General features: G+C 38.5%; 1 protein-coding gene across 2 annotated transcripts; it reads right to left on the bottom strand.

Annotated features, from left to right (window-relative positions):
- Nucleotides 1-1874: 1874 nt before the first annotated feature.
- Nucleotides 1875-17549, bottom strand: ELMOD2 (ELMO domain containing 2). 2 transcript variants are annotated; one of them, XM_081092683.1, is made up of 9 exons: nt 17438-17549; nt 16210-16359; nt 14257-14285; nt 13033-13130; nt 11090-11219; nt 8617-8750; nt 6327-6395; nt 5103-5236; nt 1875-2918 (listed from the first exon to the last, which is right to left on the bottom strand). In XM_081092683.1, exons 2-9 carry the CDS (start codon nt 16349-16351, stop codon nt 2773-2775), a joined length of 882 nt encoding a protein of 293 aa, XP_080948809.1. In that variant the 5' UTR covers nt 16352-16359; nt 17438-17549; the 3' UTR covers nt 1875-2772. The 2 variants fall into 2 exon arrangements, with proteins under 2 accessions (XP_080948809.1, XP_080948810.1); XM_081092684.1 differs by having other exon boundaries at nt 16210-17541.
- Nucleotides 17550-22867: the final 5318 nt, after the last annotated feature.

Here is a 22867-nt window from a genome sequence, read left to right on the forward strand (position 1 = left end):
GTATGTTTTCACATAGAAAAATACATACAAATTCAAGTAGCTCTTAACACAGAAAAATTCAGGATGGACCTTCTCAATAAAAGGATGGGTTTTTAAACTGTAAACGGTGCCAGTAAGACACTGATTTTTCTATCTAACTATATCACATTTAATACAAAAAAAGGTTGGTCTTGGTTCACGGATATCCCCTGATTTCTCCCATTTTTAAAAGATTGTCTTTCAGAATATATCTGAACTACAACCACTTAATTATTTTTTTAGACTATCTTGTCATTGGCACACTCTCTTCAATCTAGCACATACAACAATTCATTTCAACATTGATTCACTTTACTCATGCTAAAACATCATAATTTTCCTGCTACTTCAGTTCTATAACTACCCTGGTAGTTACGATTACAGAAACGGGAAAGGTTCTCAACATGGATTTTAAAACTACATAAAATTCTAACATGACATATGTGGACAGCAAGGAAAAGGAGGAAGGCAGACACAATTATCCCATTTCTCTCTTCATCTATGTTGCTCTCATCTAAAAGCCAGAAGGCACATGTCACACTTTAATTTACAACCAGTGACACACAGCTTGATTTCCAGACTGTCAAACCTAAGAATCTGTGGGGGGCTTAGACCAGCTCAATATAGAGCTATCTGAAATGGTTACTGATAAGCTTAAGCAAAAAAAGAAAAAAGAACAATATCTATGCTATACAAAAAGAGGTGGATTTAAAGAACATAATATTGAGGAAACTTGCTAATGACATTTATAAAAATATTATGAAAAACATTTCTTTCTCCCTAGAAAGGAAAAAACTTAAACTACTTAAAAAGTTTCTCCTTTCATACTTGAGTTATTCTTTTATTAAGATACCGACAAAGATTTAAATCAGTTCAAGATCTCAGCTGTTGAAAGATTAAAATATAAAGGTAAGTATTTTCAACATAAAAATTCAAAGACTAACAGAATTGCTTTCCATGTAATAGTAAACCCCGTGATAAAAGGAACTTTAATGGTTAACACTTGGTCCTTATTGGGATTTTACTACAACTAGAACTCTAGTTGGATGATAAAGCATTAAAAATATATTTAAAAAATCAAGTTAAGATATTTACAAGAAACCAATTTTTAAACTCCTGTAATACTGAATAGCTAAACTGCCATGATTGTAATAAAATGAATGCAATTTTAAAACGTTTTATCTTATTGAGAAAATCATAATTTTAATGCACGTACTTTTAATGTGCTATCCCAGCAGTCGCCAACCTTTTGGACCTCACAGACCACCCGTGGTCCGCTGACCACCGGTCGGTGACCACTGCTCCAAAGGTTTCCTTACACCACCACATCTGTTATTTTCCAATTGAATGTTTTTACCACTCTTCTCTTTGGCAAGTTTGAAGAGAGGTTTGTTAATAAGCATGAACAATACTTGAAAGTCTCAGGTCTTGATAAATCACTTAAGAGCTAGTCCTTCAACACTTACTATAGACCATATTAAAGGATGTACCAACTGTCGTTGTGTTTTAGATTAAATTATGTCTTTAACAGGCAGGTTTCTGTAGGACTTAAGGAGAACTTACAATCATATGAACCCATCTTCAAACTCCTTTAGTTCTGCTATGAGAACTAATGTCAAAAACATAGGCAGAACAAACTATTCCCATTAGAATCTCATCACTATGTAATCCTTAACACGCTTGCTACTTTAGGAGGATAAAGCTGTACAAAATGCACAATCATCATCCTCAGGCTACTTTAGAATCCCACGAATTGCTAACTCAGAGAATATCCATACAGTTCACACATCATCATCTGGGAACACTATGGAGTAAAGCAGAGAAGCAAGATTTAACAGTAAGCAAAATAAGCCAATGGCGTTTAACTGAGATTTTTATAAAGCTTTAAGTTTTCTTTTTGTTTAAGTTCAAAGACAGCTTTATTGAAACAGCAACTGTCCTTTGAATACAATCAAGATATTCTGAGCAAATACATCTCTTTTCATAAACACAGACAGGTAGAGAAACCCCATAAAAGGTTTTCATACCAAGCATTAACTCAGGTTTTTTCTACAACTGACAAAAAGCAAAGACTGAATATGAGAAAATGTCTTTAAGCTTTAAAACAACATTGCAATATTTCAAAGTGTGGTGTTTAAAAACAAAAAAGCTAGTCACCAATACTGTTTTCTTATATATTATGCTAAGTAGTCAGGCAAACCAAAAAGGTTCTTCCTCCTCTCTGACATGTTGCTATGAAGCAACACTGACATGTGACTGAGAGCCAAATGAAAAAACCACAAAGAACCACTCTCTCCCCTAACTAACCTACAAATAAAATAAGAGAAAGGAAGTAAAGAACAATTACTTCCAAATTCAAAAACAAAACATGTTAAGAGCTTTGCAAAGATACCAACTTGATAACTACAACACATAAAAGTGAAAACTGATATTTACACATTTTAATCAACCAATTTAATACAAATACCTGATTTGTACTTTTATACTAAATGGGTTAAGTCCCAAGTTCCAAACTGTAGTTCCTATGACTCCACAAAGGGGATCTTTGGAAGGATAAGGTACCTTTGGAGGACAGTGTATAAACAACTGTAAACATACACTGATTGTCCACTAGCTTTCTTAAATAGAACTTCTGAAATATTTCTGTAGGAAATTATATATACGTAGTGTAATTGATCAGATAATTTCTATTACAACATATAAATTCTGTTGTGTGTGCAAAATGTGGTAGAAATAGAAGATACTAGGAATGATTCATATTTTTAAAGTAAGTGATACATTATAATCCAGTAAGAGTCCTTTAATCTTTTCATGAAACTTCTCTCTATATATGTTGAAATACATAATGCTTTCTGGCTTTTCTTCAAACCAAAACTTGTCAAATTCATATACAAGATAACCTGTAGTTAAAAAACAAAAACAAAAACAAAACACATAGTGCTCAATAGTGACATCCAAACCATCTCATTGTAAAAGTATATAAACATCCATTGAATTCCATAGTCTATAATAATCATAAGTCATCGGAAACTACTAGAAACCTGAGGCATTTTAAAAGAATGTTCAAAATAAACAGCAATTTCCACAAAATCCCTCAAACTTAAAAGATATAATACTGTCAAATGATACCTTGAGAATAGGAAAAAAAATTATTCCCAGAGAACCCTGAAACACAAAAATGAAAGTAACAAGAAAACGTTGGACAAGGATAAATTACAAAAAAACTCTTTTCTATTTGATTTCTAAAATTCAGAGATATTTCCACTTTTTTCCAATGAATTATCAGCAACTTCTCTTTTTAAAAAGAGCACATAAACTATATGCCCACCCAGCATGGCTCAGTGGTTGAGCCTCGACTTATGAGCCAGGAGGTCACAGTTTGATTCTCAGTCAAGGCACATTCCTGGGGTTGCAGGTCCGATCCCCAGTGTGGGGCGTGCAGGAGGCAGCCAATCAATGATTCTCTCTCATCACTGATGTTTCTATCTCTCTCTCTCTCTCCCTTCCTGTCTGAAATCAATAAAAATATATTTTTAAGAAAATACATAAGCTCTAAATAGGCTTAATATTTTTATTTTTCTGTCGTCATTACAGTCGCTAATTTAACCCTGAACATGTTAAAAGTATTTAATGCAAATAAATATTAAAATAAGTATATTTATAACAAAAAGTATGAATTTAAAAACACTCATAAACCCTATTTAAATTGAACCTATAATGACTTTTTTACTCCAGATATTACTTTGATGCTCATCCTAGACCCGAGCCAAACAAGATGCTGGTGTTGAGGGCATTGGGGTCCACAGTAGCCAAAGATGCTCCAGTTACCCATCTTCATGGGGAGATGAATAATGGAGAAAGAAATGGATAACTGAAGGAACAGAGTCTCTGATAAGACTTCCCACAGAAGGTCACATCTAAACTGACATTGATGAGATGACTATGAGAAACTTGGGAAGAATGGAGGGAGCAGGAACTGTTCCAGGCTGGGTGAAAGGTCCAGTCATGAGAGAGCATGACATATTTGGGCAAATAACAGAGGACGTGTGCTTAACCTTTAGTCTGCGGGGAGCTGGTGTGTGGCATATGTCGGGAGAGGTGATCAGGCATGGATTATGCAGGGCCTTGTCGGGGGTCCTTTTGGAAAGTTGTAGGCAGTGGGGTAGAATGACTAGATTTCCATTTTAAGTAACGACACCCTCAGTGTGGAGAAGAACCAGAGGTCATCACAGAAAGACTGGTGAAAAGGTGACTACAGGGACTTAGAAACAAAGGTCACACAGTTACAGCGGGGATGGGGAACAGGAGATGAACACAAAAGAAATTTAGGAAGCAGACAATCCTGGAATTAAGGATTAAATAAAGAGGGGGAGACTGTGGGAAAAAGAGATCTGGATGACATCTTCAAGCATGGAGCTGAAGTTATAATTTGGCCGTTTATACCAAAGTAGTTTTCTGCCAACATGCAAATGACATTCTAAAGACACAAAAAGATCAAGAAAAGTAGAGCATAAAAACTAAGCTGGATTTGAATTATTTGCTTCTGAGAAATATCTTCTGAAGATGGAGTTTATGCAATTAAATTGTCAATGTTCAAATGTCATCAAAATAAAAGTTAATGGAATAATGGTAATATGACTGCTTGAGGGAAATCTGTTAAGTAGCCCCAACCAAAACAAGACAACCTGGACTTGAAATAAGTGGGGGGAGGGGGAGGAAAGGATCGGAAAAGATGTTTTTAAACTGGATTTCCTTACAAGAGTAACAAAATAATCTGCAAATAGTCAATAGCATTCATTAAGCAGTATTCAAGAGGGAAAGTTCATTTTATAGTTGATTAAAAGATGGATACCTACAGAAAACTGCATAAACACTACATTTGCATACATGTGAAAAAATTGCCTCACTGAATATTTTTAATCAGCAAATAAAGAAACTGAAATACAAAATACTTCAGGGAACTCATCTTCCATTATTTTCCATTTTTCCAAAGATCCTAAATAACAAAATGATAGAGGAATTATACATTTTATCTTCCTAATGATTTAAAAATTCTCTTAGAATGATCTCCTTTTAATACTCACAATAAAACTGATGAAAGTGTTCCATTGTTGGTACACCAGGAACCAAGTTGTAGAAATGAAATTTCAAAGCTTCACTCTTCAGTAAGCTATAAGCCATCTCTGTCAGATTGATTCCAACTATTGCATAAGAATACCTATGTCAGAAACATTATTAGTTATACTAGCTAGCCAAATAGCTCATTAAACAAATTTGAAATTATGCAAGGAATTAGTTGCTTTGATTCATTTCTAACACAGTACTGATTTTACAATAATCTCTACATATTAAGAAAAATAATCAGAATAGATTTTAAAAATTTGTTCTTTAGAGGCTGTTGATGTCTGGATATAACTGAAGAAATAAAAATAAAGCTCTGGTCATATGAATATCTAAAACCAAAATCCTTAAAAAGGAGTACTATACTAATATATAAAGAGCCAGGGTCCATCATGACCTAAAATATCTGGACAGATGACCGAACACCAGGCTAGGGTCCTGGCCAGCACGGCGAACATCAGTCCTGGGTCCCGGACACCCACGGTGCGGTGGCGGGAGGGAGCTGTGGGAACGAAGCCATGCTGCCATCGGACTGGTCTCTGGGTCCCTCCCACCGCCCACAGGCCTGGGGAGAGCCATGCTGCAATGGGACTGGACCCTACTTGAGGGTTCCCGGATTGTGAGAGCACGTAGGCTGGGCTGAGAGACCCCCCTGAGTGCACAAATTTTCATGCACCGGGTCTCTAGTGTGTGTGTGTGTGTGTGTGTGTGTGTATATATATATATATATATATATATATATATATATATATATATTCTCATTGATTTCTAAAATACACTGGGTAATCTGACTTTTCTCTTTTATTATCAGGATATTTATTTTTATGATGTAATATTGTTATAATGTTTTTTAAAAAATACGTATCACTGGGATATAAAAATAAAATAATATTATATGATAAAGCTAATAATATGACCTCAATTTGCATTTCATGGCACAAATTTCAAAGCTATTTCTCATAGTCCTATTCCTATTTCAAAACTATTTCCTATGTCTATTTTCAAGTCTATTTCGCAAAAAATCTTAATAAAGGTCCTTTATCCCCATTTTTAAACTAAATCTTGTGATGAAAAATATTTAAATACATACAAAATTTGTTTAAAAATAACTCAAAATACTTTCAAATCAGATGATCTAACCAACTTAAATTAGAGAGCTTATAGTTTCTTTAATACATCTGGCTTACCCTAATTTTGGGTGATTTGAACGGGAAAGAATCTGATGAGCTTCCCTGGTATAATTTTCACTGAAGTACCTAAAAAAGTTTATGAAAAATAATGAAATTAACAGAAGTCATAAGCCAAACCAATGGACATGGACAACAGGGGGATGGGAGCATGAGTGTGCGGGGCAGGGCTTGGGGGAGGTTGGGGGTTAATGGGGGGGATGAGGACACATTTGTAATACCTTAACTAATAAAAAAAAAAAAGTCACAGGGGGGGAAAAAAAAAAGAAATTAACAGAAGTCATTCAAATTGGAGCTGCACAGAAGCAATTTTAAAAAGTTACTGTCAAAATGATAGTCCTAGTACTGCCACAATCACCCCAATCAATTTCCATCCCAAATCATATCAGTGACTCAGAATGCTGTTGAATCAATCAAAATTTAATTCTGAACTATCAGGCCTTTCTAACACAGGCCACAGATCCTTGACAAGGCTTTAAGATTCTTTTTAACATATAAGTGAACTAACAAAAGACTTTATACCTACCTTTAAAAAAGTCTAGAGTTCTTTTTATTTGCTCTAAATTTTCTATAAAATAGTCAATGCGCACCTGTTAGGACATTCTTCCTTTCATGTGGGCTTATTCCTTCTATGACAACTTAAGTCTGTATTGTTTAATACTACTTTCAGTGCAATTAGAAGAATGTCAATAAACTCCATTTTGCACTAAAAAATCCACCCTTGATCTGTGGTATAACTAAAATTCTGGCCATAAAACACTGAAGTATTAGGAGAAACAGATAAAGCTATCTCTTTGTAGGCTCATCCATCCTGTTGGCTTGAACTCATGCAACCTCTGAATTCTTAAATGTAGAGACCAAATCTGTTCAACTCTTTTTAAAATATATTTTTATTGGTTTCAGAGAGGAAGGGAGAGGGGGAGAGAGAGATAGAAACATCAGTGATAAGAGAGAATCATCAATCGGTTGCCTCCTGCATGACCCCTACTGGGGATCAAGTCCACAACCTGGGCATGTGCCCTTGACCGGAATCAAACCCAGGACCCTTCAGTCCACAGGCCGAGGCTCTATCCACTGAGCCAAACCAGCCAGAGCCTGTTCAACTTTTGAATCACCTCATAGTGCATTAGGAGTCATACACATGGACATATATGATGACTGACTGGATGTTGATGAAGATTTACATGTTTTATTTAAATTTTAGAGCACAATCACTGAAATTTTCATAAAGTATACAAATTTCTAACCAGATTTTCCCTTCTCTACTTTTCCTCAATTGTACCATAATGTAGCTCAATTTCAGGACTAATTTCTTTATAGTAACTATATGAACCTTGTTAATCATTAGGGTTCCCATTCCAGGTATTCTGCCGTCTATAAATCACAATTCAAGGATAGACCCACACACCAGAATCTCTTCATCTGCATACCTTATAGGAGAAAAGTAATCTTCCAGTCTACTTTCTAGAATATTTCTGGCTATCAATTGTGATTTTAGTTACATATTTTGCAATTTCATATATATGTGCCCAAGCATAAGTATTAAAGAAGAAAAGGAGAGAGACTCCATACAGATTCTGAAAGCCTGAGATTTAGATCACTTGCCACATATGGTAAAGAATAAGTGCAAAGAGATTTCATTATCATTTTATCTGGTTACATTTCCCAAAATGGAATCAGCCCAAAGGGGAGAGGCGAGAGGGTCAAAGAAAGTAATAAAAACCCAGTCAGTGTGGCTCAGTTGTTGAGTGTTAGCCCATGAACCAGGTCATGGTTTGATTCCTGGTCAGGGCACATGCTCGGGGTTATAGTGTGGGGCTTACCGGAGGCAGCCAATCAATGTTTCTCTCTCATCCATGTTTCTATCTCTCTATCCATCTCCCTTCCTCTCTCTAAAATCAATCTATCTATCTATCTATCTATCTATCTATCTATCTATCATCTATCTATATACACACACGTGTGTGTGTGTGTGTGTGTGTATATATATATATATATATATATATATATATACATATATATATATATTAAAAGTAATAAAAGTGTGTAAATAATTCCGTAGGAGGTATCAGAAGGGAGGCCAGAAGTGAAAGGAAGAAGAAAGGTATTGGTAAGTAAAGAAATCACACACACATACATGAGTACATTTCCAATGTCTTCCTATTGTTGTCAACACATTAGTAAATACTTTTAGCACTGCAGCTATTAAAATTTAGAGATAGTAGGAAACTAAATTGGAGATTACATGTAATTTCATTTAGAGAAGAAAAGAAAGCTTATTTTCACTTACACAAGGTTGATTAATCCAAGTATGCCCATGCCTCTGAAGTCTGTTTTGGGATCATCACCCTGGAAACCAATGTCAGCCCATTGCTTGGAGATTCTAGCCTTCAATTTTTTCGTGGGCATTAAAAGATTCCAAAGCTGTACAAACATGCTTCCATATTACAAATAATAGTGATATTCTTAAGTTACCAAGATTTTTTCCTTCTCATAGCTGATATAACTAATAAATTAAATGCTTTCAATTAAACAACTTTTGTAGACAAATTATAGGTTTGACAAAGACTATGTTTAGAGAACTTTTCAATTATCATAAAATGTAGTATGTTTATTCCAACTTAAAAGACATAAAAATTTTGAAACAAATACACAGAAATCTAAAACAATGAGATATCTTTATTTGCTAAGTAACTATATATATAAAAGCCTAAGCGACTGGATGATTGGACGACCGGCCGGTAGCTATGACACGCACTGACTACCAGGGGGCAGATGCTCAACGCAGGAGCTGCCCCCTGGTGGTCAGTGCATTCTCAAGGCGGGAGCGCTGCTCAGCTGACCAAGGGATGCCAGACGCCTTGCTCATGGCTGGCGAGCACAGCTGTTGTGGTGAGAGCTTCTCCCGCAGACACTCACCCTGGGTGCCCGAGTGCGCGCCAGGCACAACTCAAGCTCCTCCCTCGCCACCTGCCACTTCACACACTACTTCATGCTGTGAGGGATTGAAGCGGACAGCAGCCTGGAGCCTGACGAGCTGGCGGGTAAGGCGGGGCTGTGGCAGCGCGAAGGTCCACTGATCCCCTGATACCTGCAGGCCAGGCTGAGGGACCCCACTCGTGTATGAATCTGTACACCGGGCCTCTAGTACATATATATTATATAACAGAATTGGTAAACTACTTCCATGAGAATAGTGTTATGTACTTGGCCCTTTCCTTTGATACTATATATTTAAGTAGGCTCTATTCTAAAATTGGAATTATGAAGAAGTAATACAGAGAGTATTCAATCCATATGATTACTATTTTATAAACTTTCATAGCTTTAATTTTTTGTGGGACCTCTTCCTTAAGTCTACTATATCACTTCTAAAGATTGCTAATAATTTTTTTTAGCATTTTTAGTGCCAGATCTGTACTCTCATGTTTTTTACTTTAAGATCTTTATCTAGGCAATCATAATTGTTGTTTCATTTATTCTATCTTTCCTTTGGCCTTTCTTTGTTCAGTTAAATGGAATTGCCTATGGTCTTTCCTCTAATTCTATTTCTTAATGGCCACTATCTTAATTTTATTCTCTCAATAATCTCACTGAAGGTTTTCCTAGTTAAGGAACAGAAACTTGAATACTCTAGGACTTTCCCAGTAGAACTACTTGACTTGAATATCTGAACCATTTAAAGGAAAAACAAAGGTGCAATATTTAATATCAATATGCTTTTTGGTTAGTTTCTATGATTTGTTTAATTAATGAGATTAGGAATTCCTTAATCAACTACCCTGCTCCCAAAATGGGGAGCAGATTTACCAGTTAGTTGCATGTGAACTACTGTGTTTCCCCCCCTGGGTTTTTCTTTTTACTTTTTCAATTGAATTTATTGGGGTGACATTGGTTAATAAAATTATAATGGTTTCAGTGTACAATTCCATAATACATCATCTGTCTATTGTGCTGTGTGTTCACTATCCCAACTCAAGTTTCCTTCCCTCTCCATTTATCTCCCCTAAACCCTCTTCTATCCCATCCACGCCTCCTTTCCCTCTGGCAATCACCATACTGTTGTCTGTGTCTATGAGGGTGTTTTGCTTTAAAAGAAAGAAAATAATATGACTTGGTTTTAACTGAATATATTCCTTAAAACTGAGATAAAATATCAGGCATCTATCATAACATAACATAAGACAGCTTTCAAGTGTTAGATAGCAACATAAAGTTTAAAAAACTTAATCATTTTCTAAATTTGATATCACACATCATCAAACAGACGAACAAAATTGATAAGTTTATGAAAATCTGAGAACAGAAATACGTTTTTTTTTTGTTTGTTTCACTACCACTTCAGGCATTGTTGAATAAAGGGCTCCTAATAAAAGTATCCTGCTACCCAAAATAAAATGCAAAGACCTGTGACCCTGCTTTAAAACAGGGCAAGACTCTGCTGGCTCTGAAGCTAAATCAGTGATTAGAGTGGTTTTTATCTGGTCCTTCTTTAAATTACTAACAGATTTCCTTTTACATATTTATAATCTATTTCAGAATTAAAAGCATTTAAAATAACATTTATTCGAATATACTTTAATGATGCTTATCAGAAAATTACAAAAAGAGTTAACCAAAAATCTTTCACCAACAGAACAAAATTCTCTAAGGGACAATGACACTGGATGGCTGTACAAGCCTCGAGAACTTGCACACAGACCTTACTAGCTGATTTATTTTTGCAGTGTTCACTAACTCCAAATGCAGAAAACAAAACTTACCTTGAGAAGCAGCTTTTCATGTTGCAGGTTATCAGAATCATACGGTTTTTTTCTCACACTTTCTACATCCAAATAGAGCTGTCTGTAACCGGATATCTGCAGTAAGCATGCCTTCATGCAGATTTTAAAACTGAAAATAACAAAATTATTATAAAAAATCATTCCTTCACCATAACGTAATGCCTTCCACAGCTTGTGGTTCATAAGTCTATTTAGAAACCATTTCCTAGCCTTCAGTTTAATACAATAGGCATCAATAGCCTCCTTAAACACAAAACTTAGTATAAAGTATCAGGAAGCGTATAATAAATCACGATCTAGAAAGAGGACAAGACACGGTAGGAAGCGCAAGCTTGGTAACCGTGTCTTCTTTTCCTCTTTTCCTGGGCAACCTCATACATTCCCAAATCTTTACGGCCGATTATCACCAACAGACCGAATTTCCCAAGAATACGCATATAATAAACAAGTCCAGGACAGGTGATCTCAGTTCTCCCAAATACAACAGCTTGTCCTCCCCGAGGAAACATGCTTTTTCTTAACAAGTCGCTAACCCTAGTAATGACCTCACTAATCAGTAGTTCCCCAAGCTAGCACCCTCCGAGCTCTGACTTTCCTCTCTGCACCAATACATCAAAAGATCCGCAACCCTCATCCTTTCTGTCTCTGAAATGTCCCTCACAGCTATCATCACATATTCATTTATGCTGATGTATTTATAGCTTTGTCATCTCTTACTTGAAGGAGTCAAGTTTCCTAACTGTTCTCTCTTATTCCTTCTGCCAGCCTCCCACATCCCCAAATTTCTATTTTCTTCAAAATACGTATCTGATAATATGGCTTGTTTGCTTAAAAAAAGGAAAAAAAAAAAAAAAAAAAAAGAAACCCAGAGAACAACATCTGCCCCTCAGTGTGAGATGTAGTCCAGCACTCCAGTCCTCCAACCACCACTCTGCACGAGTTCAATGCCCCAGCTACAAAGACTCCCGATCATTCCCAGATACTGCAGCACTTGTGCCCAGGTGGCATTCTTCCTCTGCATGGCATGTCCTCCCTACCCATTCAATAAGGTCCAGCTCAAATGTCACCTCTTCTGTGGCACTATCCTCAGTTCTTTCCGGTACCCTTCCCTGTTCCAGCCCAAATAAATTGCTCCTGCCCTGACTGGTTTGGCTCAGTGGATAGAGAGTCAGCCTGCGGACTGAAGGGTCCCAGGTTTGCTTCTGGTCAAGGGCATGTACCTTAGTTGTAGGCACATCCCCAGTAGGGAGTGTGCAGGAGGAAGCTGATCAATGTTTCTTTCTCATCGATGTTTCTAACTCTCTATCCCTCTCCCTTCCTCTCTGTAAAAAATCAATAAAAGATATTTAAAAAAATGCTCCTTCCTCTATATTTACACAGAAAATGCTGACTAAAGAACAAATTGCTGAATACTTACAAGTCAATGTACTGGTCCTGAGAACTCAAAAATGGAATAAGTCAAGTCCTTCTCTTATGGAACTTAAAATTTATTAGGGAAGAACAAGAGTAAATCAATGATTGCAGTACAATGGCTTATGCTATGATGGAGAGCTCTGTGACAGGACAGAGCAGGGGCCCCTAACACAGACTGGGGGGGCCAGGGAGGACCTTCCTGGAGAAGGACAGAGCAACTGAATTTTGAAGGAAGAAGGACATAGCAGCTGCAGTTATGTAACTTTGGGAAGGTAATGGTAAGTTACCTTAAAGAAGGCAGGTGGTAAATAGGCAACAGTGCTGGGCAGGGAACCAAAAGATACAGGCTTCAGATCTGTTTCTGTCTCTCTCCTCTCTGGACCCCCTGAAAGCAGGGAATCAGATACTCTCCACTGCCCTTCCAGCTCTAACGCTTTCCAACTGCGTGTGATCAGCACATTCCCAGGATGCAGGCGCATCATAAAAAAGAACACTGCCCAACAGCATACCTGACATCCTTCTCCGAGTTGATATTCTTTTCTCTCATTATATCTTCTATGCACTTGTCCACTTCACTCTGAACAACAAGTGTTGCTTTCTGTAAAACCTACAGATGTGATAAACAGCTGATTGAGAAAAATCCCATACCGAAAAAGAACAGTAAATTTTGAGGTATTTAGTCAACTCTACAATGCAGATTTTAAATGCAAACCGAAACCAAATTTGTTTCAAATTTTCAGTAGGGCTTAAATCACTCAACCATTTAATTAACTGAAAGAGAAGCAACATGTTTCAGATGAAGACTTCTTTAACTGAAAATGAACAGGTTCTCCTAGCGAATGAGCTACCACCACAGTGTGTTTATGAAGTAGACACTTCTTATAAAATTCAAAAATTACATAAAAATATATGCATAGCCCTGACTGGTTTGGCTCAGTGGATAGAGTGTCAGCCTGTGGACTGAAAGGTCCCAGGTTCGATTCCGGTCAAGGGCATGTGCCTTGGTTGCAGGCACATCCCCAGGAGGGGGTGTGCAGAAGGCAGCTGATCAATGTTTCTCTCTCATCTATGTTTCTAACTATCTCTCTCCCCTCCTCTCTGTAAAAAATCAATAAAATATATTAAAAAATATATATATGTGCATAAAAATTTTAAAGGCAGAAGTCAGAAAATTTTTAAATGCAGAATAACACAAAGAAGAAAACGCAAATAATCTTGTAATCTTACCACCAGTGATAGCCACTGGTAACAGAGTAGCATATATGCCTCTGGTCTTTGTTCTATGCATACAAAACAGATTTCTTAAATAATACAACCTATAAATGTCCATTGGATCCTTCCTTCCATCAAACAAGTAAGTGCATAAGAACCTATCCTAAGGACACAGCCTAAAAGAATGTTTTCCCCCAAGACTTGCTTCCCCCAAAACTATCGAGTCTTGAGACAAAATAAACAAGCAAAAACTTAAGAACAGGACAAATTATTCAAATACCTTCTTTGTGCATGAATAGCGCACGCGCAAACACACACACACACACACACACACACGCAGAGGAAATATTTTAACAATTAAAAATTACTTCTAAAGTGGGAAAATTTCACTCAATACTTTATACAGCAAAGACTCTTCTGGTAGGACATTAATAATTAATTCTAAAATTGAAGCATCCTTTTAAAGGAAAAGTTATCTTGCAATTAAATTTTCTGGAATTATCACCTCGATATGATCCTACCTTATTCTTGGAGTACATCAAGGAATTTTCTGAAATGGAAATAAAAGGATGTTATCCCTTAAATACTGTTTGTAAATTACTCCATAGTCAAAGAGTATAAATATCAAGCCAATAATACATTACTTTCTAGAAGATAGTACTTTTACTTGAATAACATAACAAACATTTAAAAATTTCATCCTTACAGTATCCTTATAGACAACTAGATGATTCCAAAATCCTCAACCCAACACAACATACCACAGCCACAGCGGTGAGGCCGACCGAATTTCCCCAGTCATCTGTTTCTGTGCAGACCTCCAAGTGTACTAACCACTGCAAATTCACACATGGCTACCCCGGAACAGCTCCTGTCCCAGAAACTCGTGGTAAGACTAAAGTGAGAGTGCTCTCTACTACATTTTCTTCATTTGTTAGCCTGAAGGAGTAAGCGTTTCCATTTCAGGAGCTAGCAACTGAATCAAACAACAACACAGTGGCAAAAATGAAAAGACTTTAGATTATTTACCCATCCTCAAACCAGACAAATAGCAAAACAGCTTCTTCATTCTTGTTTTCTATTTCAATAAGAATGAGTAATATTTTTATTGGTTTAGTAAACAATTTTTTCTGGCACATTTGCTTAAAGATTTTTTCTTAGCAATTTGAAAAATTCCAGAAAAATGCTTTTGCCACAAAGTAAAGCATTAACGTATGTCCCCCTCCCCCGCCACACACACACTATAAAACACCAATGCTGCCAAGATTTCTTACCAAGACTTTGTTCTCAGAACAGTTAAAAGGGCAAATCAAAAGAGAGGCAATAATTTAAGGCAGCCACAAAGTTGTGAGAAAAGTCAGGAAGTAAACAAACTTCAATCATCCAGCTGCCCCGAGGCTTACTCTCTCTTTATGTCTGTCATCCTTTCATGATGCCTTGGATACCAACACCCACTCCCCAAATCTTACAGGGGTGGATTTCTTAGCTGAAGCACCCTTGGTCAATTCAAAGAAAGCCTGGTTAAGTCATGGTTTTCCATTCAACACAGTGAGCATCAACTGAGGCCGGTTGCTGGCCTTCTTTACCCTGGCCAAAGAGAAACGACCTCCACCGTTATTTGTCACTCATCTGTGTTCTAATTTAAAGTAATATTTTCAATTATGCATTGAAAGCTGATGAACTTCAAAAGGTACTAGAACAGTATTGTTCAATAGAAACATAATGCAAGCCAAAATGTGTGCCACACATGTACTTGAAAATCTTCTAGAGCAGCCACATTAGAGTAAAAGAAACAGATAAAATACATTTTACTATTTTAAACCAACATACCCAAAATATATTAAACCAATATACCCAAAATATTTCCACATATAATGAATATGAACAATTATAATCTTGGTTTATATGAAGTCTTTCAAACCTCGCGCATAGTTTATGCTTCTGCTCAAATCACATTTCAGGTGCCCAATCGCCGCCTGTGGCTACTGGCTAGCTAGAGTTCTAAACAGTGCATGTTTTGAGTCTAATAATGATTCCTAGGGATCACTGTATACCTAGTATTGTTCTTTCATGCATTACATAAGAGATTAAAAGACTGATGAAGGATGCTGAGTATAAAAATGGATGTAGATAGAGATACTCTTTCTCATCACTTGGATGAAAATGTCAAAGGGCTTATAAAAGTCTAGCGATTTTTCTCTAAAATATAGGTTATAACTATAATCTAAGGCACAACTAATGAATTTCAGAAGCCAGAGAAAATAATTGTTCGCATAGATGGGAAACTTAATAATAATCCCTTTCTTTTTCTGCAAGGCCATGTAGTTCTAGAGCTGAAAGGATTCAATGCTAGATTCCAACGATTATAAAACTGAGTTCAGGTGACTTGATCAAGACACACAATGAGTGCATGTCACTGAATATTGAGAAAAAAAATTCATTAGTTTTAATTATTCTTTTTCAAATAACATTACCTATCCTGTGTGTCCTTTGTGCACCTACATAGGTATCAAAAATTCGCTGCAATTCACACTTTCCAGTCATCTGTCGTAAGAGCCATTTCATCCAAAATCGAAAAAAGTGCCCATAGAAGAAGTCCCACAAGGAAATAAACATTTTTTTTCCTGGAGAAAGAAATATATGACAGGTTTAATTACCTTAAACTGGATTTTAAAATGGAAAAAAATTAGTTTATCCAACTTACCAAATCTCAAATTATAATATCTATTATGCTATACCACTGTAGAAGTGTTTTAGGAATCTAAGGAAACAATGACAGGTGTAATATATACTATTTAGATTAAATGATGGCTGGTCAAATGGCCAATTTATCACTTGTAAAAAAAATAACTGTCAAATCACAACTACTTACTTAAAGTTCTCAGTTCCCTATTTTAATTTTTCATTCTTTGAGATTTGGGGCTCAACAGTTCACGAACAAAAGGAACCCAACTAAACAACAATTAAATAAAATACCCCATGTATCAGAATTGTTATTATAAGGAATAAGCTTTTCTTAATCCCTTGTGGATGATTCCAGTTGCATCTATTCCTGTCGGGTGATGCCAGCAAATAAAAACACTACACATGGCTTACAAACTCAAGTACACAAGTTGAGCACCGAGTTGATCAAATCCTGGCTAAGTCTTGATTTTCCTTCCAACAGGCGAAGGACTGATTACTAGAGGGAAATGAACTACGCCCTCAATAAAACGGAATCTTTATGTCATAAGACAAACCTTCAACTCCTAAATGAAGCGCGATGGGGGCAATGCGAGTGAGTAATTACTTAACAATAAACAAAAATGCTCATCTCCTTCCTGCCTTAGACATTCCCACTTATACATCCTCTCTAGACCAGGGCCTGTGAGATTGTCAGTTTCGAAATCCCCGCAGGTCGGAGCAGAAACGGTGCTCATCGGAGATGGGCTGAACTGGAGCGTGAACGTGACCCATCGAGACAAAGGAACTGCCAAGCGGAGGGAGAGCAAGCCTCGCGGCGCCTGAGCTCCCCGGACCTGGGGAGTCGCTGCGCCGAGGGCCCGTTTCGGAGCCCGGCTCCATCGCTGCCCGCGAGCGGGAGGGAACGGCTCGCACAAAGCCCCGCCGGCCCGGCGCCCCGCGGCTCTGCTGTGGGACACCGCGGGGCTCGCGCCCCCGCACTGAAGCAGCACGGGGCGAGAGGAAAGAAAGAGCAGCCACCTCACAGGAGCGGAAGAACTAGGGGAAGCTGGAGTCTGCCTCGGTTTCCCCAACTGCAAACAGCCGGCAACGGAAACGACGCTACTCGCACTGCGTTCCCCACTAGCACTGTGACCCGGAAGTCGGGGAGCGAGGCAACGGGAACGCCTTAACCGAGACACTGCCCGCCCTGCCCCGCCCCCCGACCTCCTCTGATTGGTCCGTGCTCCACCAATTGCTAACGCCGCAAGAAGGTCGAGCAGAGTTGCTTTGGCGCGCGCGTGCAAGTATTGAAAGGACGCTAGACGGTTCCCTAGCAACGGCTACCTGGAGGCACGCCCCGCCCCGCAGATTGGTCTCACCTGGCGCTGCTCTGGATCCTTCTCTCGCGGTCTTTTGAGCAAGCTGACACCGTGTGCGGCTTCTACACTCCAGGCGTGGAAGTGCTTTTGGTAGCTATCATTGCGCTCTCACCTACATTGAATCTTCATTCCGTGTATTTTCCACCTTCCGTTCACATATACGGAGGACCGACTTAAATTCTACGTGGATTTTCTACTGTATATTGGACTCCAACCCCACGTTCAAAGGTCAGCTGTAATTATGAATGGTCCCACTTTACGGATGAGGAAACAGAACGTTTAATAACTTGCTCGTGGCTAATCAGTGGCAGATAAGGAGAGTCCTATATGTTGAGGAAAGAAGTGTGGACTTAGTACTATAATAATAAACATCTAACAGTTAATTCATCAAACATTTATTCCTTAACTGGTTGTTTTTCTTGACAAAGAAATGTATGTCCTGATTTTAAAAAGTCACGTCTCTTAATTTAAGCATTTGTTGTTTGCCTGTTATGTACCAGTCAGGGTTCCAAAAGGTAGTCTTACAGTAAATAAACACAAATATTTATCGCCAGGTGGTCCTAAAATAAGGTGTATGGGGAAGGGAGTTTTTACATACAGGTAGTCAGGGGAGTCTCTGTGTTAAGGTGACATTTGAGCAGTGTCCAGGTGAAGTAAGGCAGTGAACCTTATGAGTGCGTTCTATTCTAGGCACTAGAATGGCAAGCTCAAGGGCCTTGAACCAGGAAGATACTTCGTAAATTGGAGGAATAGCAAGAAGGCCAGTGTGGCTGCAGGAGAAAGAAGGGAAACGCAGAATGTAAGTACAAAGGACAATTTATATTGAAAGATACTCCCCACCTACACACACACACACACCCAAGACTCCTGATCCTTGAGCCCCCTTGCTCGAAAACAACCAGTATTAGTTGCTGGTTTAAACCTCCAGGAATATTCTATGTAAATGTGTATATGTATATTCCCTTCATCCCATTGTTAACACACATTAAAGCAGCAAAACACACTTTTCCACACCTCAACGAACATTGTTTAAAAGGTACTAATTGTAAAACACCAGACATGTGAAGCTTGCATAAGCCATTATCCCCTCTCCATAGAAGCAACTAATGGTCAACTTGGTAATGAAATATGGACATATAATAATGACATCATAGAATCTTAGGTCTTGAACTTGAAGATCACTTCATTGAATATTGAATATTTTTATTGCACATAAGAAGATTCAGAAAGGCAAAGTATACAGCCAATTTGACAAATTAAGAAGTAGAAACTAATTTCTGTTTCAGGGGTCTTTGCATTAGCTCACAAGACCTTTGTGAAATAGAAAGTGAGATAATCCTGTCATAAAGTGATAGAACCCTTTTACCTTTTCAATGTGCTGTACTAACGGTAGGGAGTGCAGAGAGCTCTTCTTGTCTTCATGCTGCCTGTTGGCCTACTTCAATCATGTTTTTCTCCAAGAGAAGAGACTGCTAGCCTGTTTGGTCAGAACCTGAGAAGTGAATCGAACTGCACTTATTGGAATCAGGGTCCCTGTACATTAAATTGTCATGTACACATGACTGCCTATTTGCATGTAACTGGCAAATATATTGGACCAGATTTGTCCCTCTGGAAGATTGACCTTCTTATTCTCAGATTTCTTTCTTCCATGTACCTTGGCTTAATGGTGGTTAAGTCCTAAGCTTAGAATTCTGGCTTCAAGAAAAAGGTGGGACCTGCTTAGGTCTCTAACTAAGCTGTGTGCTTTTGCCTGGTCTTATCATGGAAAACAAAGGCTGCAGCCCACTGGAGTTTGGTAATATTTTTGAGTAGTACTGAAGAGTCCCTGCTTTCTTGGGTTATCCGTGTAAACAAACTAAGACACTGTTGATTTTAGAAGCTGCTTAATAGAAAGGGTTATTAGTATGGCTGTTAATCAACAACTTCTTGCAGTGTTCAGCATTTGATCCGTAGAGAACCCAAGTTAAATATTAATAGTCCCTTTTGGAGTTTTAAAGTCTGGAATGCAGTGAATTTATACTGAGAAATGGGTTTCCTCTGAGGAAGCATTAAAAATATTAAGGACAGCCCTAACCAGTTTGGCGCAGTGGATAGAGCGTCAGCCTGCACACTCAAAGGTCCCAGGTTCGATTCCAGTCATGGGCATGTACCTTGGTTGTGGGCACATCCCCAGTAGGGAGTGTGCAGGAGGCAGCTGATCGATGTTTCTCTCTCATCGATGTTTCTAACTCTCTATCCCTCTCCCTTCCTCTCTGTAAAAAATCAATAAAATATATTTTTAAAAAATATTAAGGACAGTGGCAGCCCTGATTAATTTATGCTGATTTGCATTGCATTTCCCTGAAACCATGTTAGGCACTGATTAGGGGTACTCCTCATGTTTAGGTATGATTCTTTCAACGGGATAACGGTGAAATATACAGAATGCCAAGGCAGATTTATTCTCACAGCCACTGGTAATGGGCTTTACAAATGAAAGTTTAAGCTATTCAGAATTAAGTTATGGGCTGGGGTGGAACTGGTAACCAGAACAAAGAAAATAAACATCGAATCAGGTAGAACTATTTATGATTGGTGTTGTTGTTTTTTAAGTCAGAGGATAAAGGGGAATAGAGGAGCAGGAAAATTAACAGGGCCCCTACAAAGGGTTTGGTGGCACATTAATTATAGCTGAGATGAGGGAAGCCCACTCTAGCTTCTGCATCCACCTCACCTAGGTTTACCTATCAGATCTGCTCCAGTTATCCCAGCCTGCATGAGTTTAAAGCCAGTGATGTTGAAGGAAAATAAGGTATGTTTAGCTCAGGGTAGTGATTTTAATTCAACTATCAATGTTGTGGGAGAAAAGGGCAATCAACTTGAGGGTCAAGAAATCTTTATTTGACCCAGGTCAGAGGTCTAAGATTGTATGATATAGTCAATGGAGAGTGGCAGAGGCACCACAACATTTTGAAGGACTATTTGGCAAGCTCTAAAATATATATAATGGGCAGTGGCCCACGTATGCTTCTGAGACCCTACCATTCCAACACATTCACACATAATTTTAGAAGTTTCTGACCCCAGAATACACACAAACGGGAGGCTTTGAATGAAACATAATACCGCCACCTTGTGGCTACCACTGGGATGTTTAGACTCAAAAAGTTCCTGATGATGGTGCTAGAGAGCTAGTTTGCCAGCATGAAAACATTTCCCATAACTTAAGAGTGGCAAAGTATATTAAGATCTGAACTACCTATGATACAATATGGAAAATATCAGAAGGAGATCATTATAAAGAGGAAGCGGCACAAGAAAACTCTCAAATAAAATGGAATTTGTTTCTTGAGCGGTATCTCCGAAGTGTTATAACACAGAGATGAGCAGGTAGCATATCTGCTTTAGAGCTAATTCGCAGTTGACTTCTGTTGCTGAACAGTTGAAACCTCAAAACTATCCACTAAAATAAAACACATTTCTTGGTTTATCCATGAGAGCTAGTGTACAGTAGAATCTCCATTAAAAAGTCACCTACTCTTTGTTCGATGGGCAGTAAATAAGCCAATGCAATGGGCCAAGTTGAGAGCAATATACATGGCAGTGAAGGAATAACTTAGTTCTGTGCCTCAGAGCAAGGTTTCAACATTTAAAGAGTCACAGTCAGTAACCAATATGAGAACATTGGTGAGTAAAGATTAAGAATAGCCCTAGTGTAGGGGATGCAATTGTGGGAAGCCCTAAGGAACTTCCAAGAGAGGGTCATAGTGGGCCACAGAGATGCCCACATCAAGGATTGAGTTGGTTCAAGAAGATCAGTGAAATGTCAGGCTGATGCCCTGTCATTCCCTAGAAGTAGCCACCTCGGTAATTTTAGTGAGGACAGTGGTGCCAAAGGCATGCGGTAGTGGTGGAATAAGGATGTATATCACTTGTCTCTTAAGTCACCAATATGGTAGGAGACTGTTGAATACTAATCACAACACTGAAAAAGTAGCCATTTAAAGATGACATTTGGAATAGTCTCCTGGGCACAGGGATCCAAGCCTATAAACCAGTGAATTATATAGGATTACTATTTTCAGTCCCTGGAGGAGTCAGATGGGTTTGACATTTATTCTATCTTGGGCTAAAGTCCAAACCCTGTCAAGGCTATCTGGTTCCCTGTCATACATCTCTCTGGACCAGTGGTTCTCAACCTGTGGGTTGCAACCCCTTTGGGGGTCGAACGACCCTTTCCCAGGGGTCACCTAAGACCATCGGAAAACACATATATAATTACATATTGTTTTTGTGATTAACCACTATGCTTTAATTATGTTCAATTTGTAACAATGAAATTGGGGGTCACAGCAACATGAGGAACTGTATTAAAGGGTCACGGCATTAGGAAGGTTGATAACCACTGCTCTGGACCAAAGGATGCATCCCACACCCCAGTGTGCAGAAATAGGCTCCCCAAATCCCAACGTGACATGAACATAGTATATTCCTTACCATCTGTAAAGTAGTTATTAACTTGATACTAAAACTGGTAACTGAAACATTATTGAAAATACAATGTGAAGATATGGAGGGCTGACCGGATCACTTAGGTCCGTGGTCTGCAAACCTCAGCTTGTAAGCCACATGCGGCTCTTTGGCCCCTTCAGTGTGGCTCTTCCACAAAATACCACATGTGGGCACGCACGTACAGTGCAATTGAAACTTCGTGGCCCATGCGCAGATGTCAGTATTTTGTGGAAGAGCCACAGGGGCCAAAGAGCCGCATATGGCTCGCAAGCCGCGGTTTGCTGAGCCGCAGTTTGCTGACCACTGACTTAGGTGAATGTGTTTTGTTCAAATATGAGAGGAACTAAAGGGGGAACGGTTTTAACAAAGGACATGAACCAACCATTCCCAATTTTGTGGCTTAAAACAGTAACTTATTTCTTGTGATTCTCTGGGTTGTCTGGCCTCAGCGAGGCAGCTCTGCTAGTTTTATGTGGGGTCCCCACATCGCTGTGTTCATTTAGAGCTCGGCTGGTGCTGGAACGTCCAAGATGGCCTCTCGTCCTTGTGTCCCTCTCCACGTAGTCTCTACGCATTCGGTGATTTGGATTGGACT

The sequence above is a fragment of the Myotis nattereri genome (assembly GCF_964212035.1).
Source record: "Myotis nattereri genome assembly, chromosome: 5".
Taxonomy (NCBI): Eukaryota; Metazoa; Chordata; class Mammalia; order Chiroptera; family Vespertilionidae; genus Myotis; species Myotis nattereri.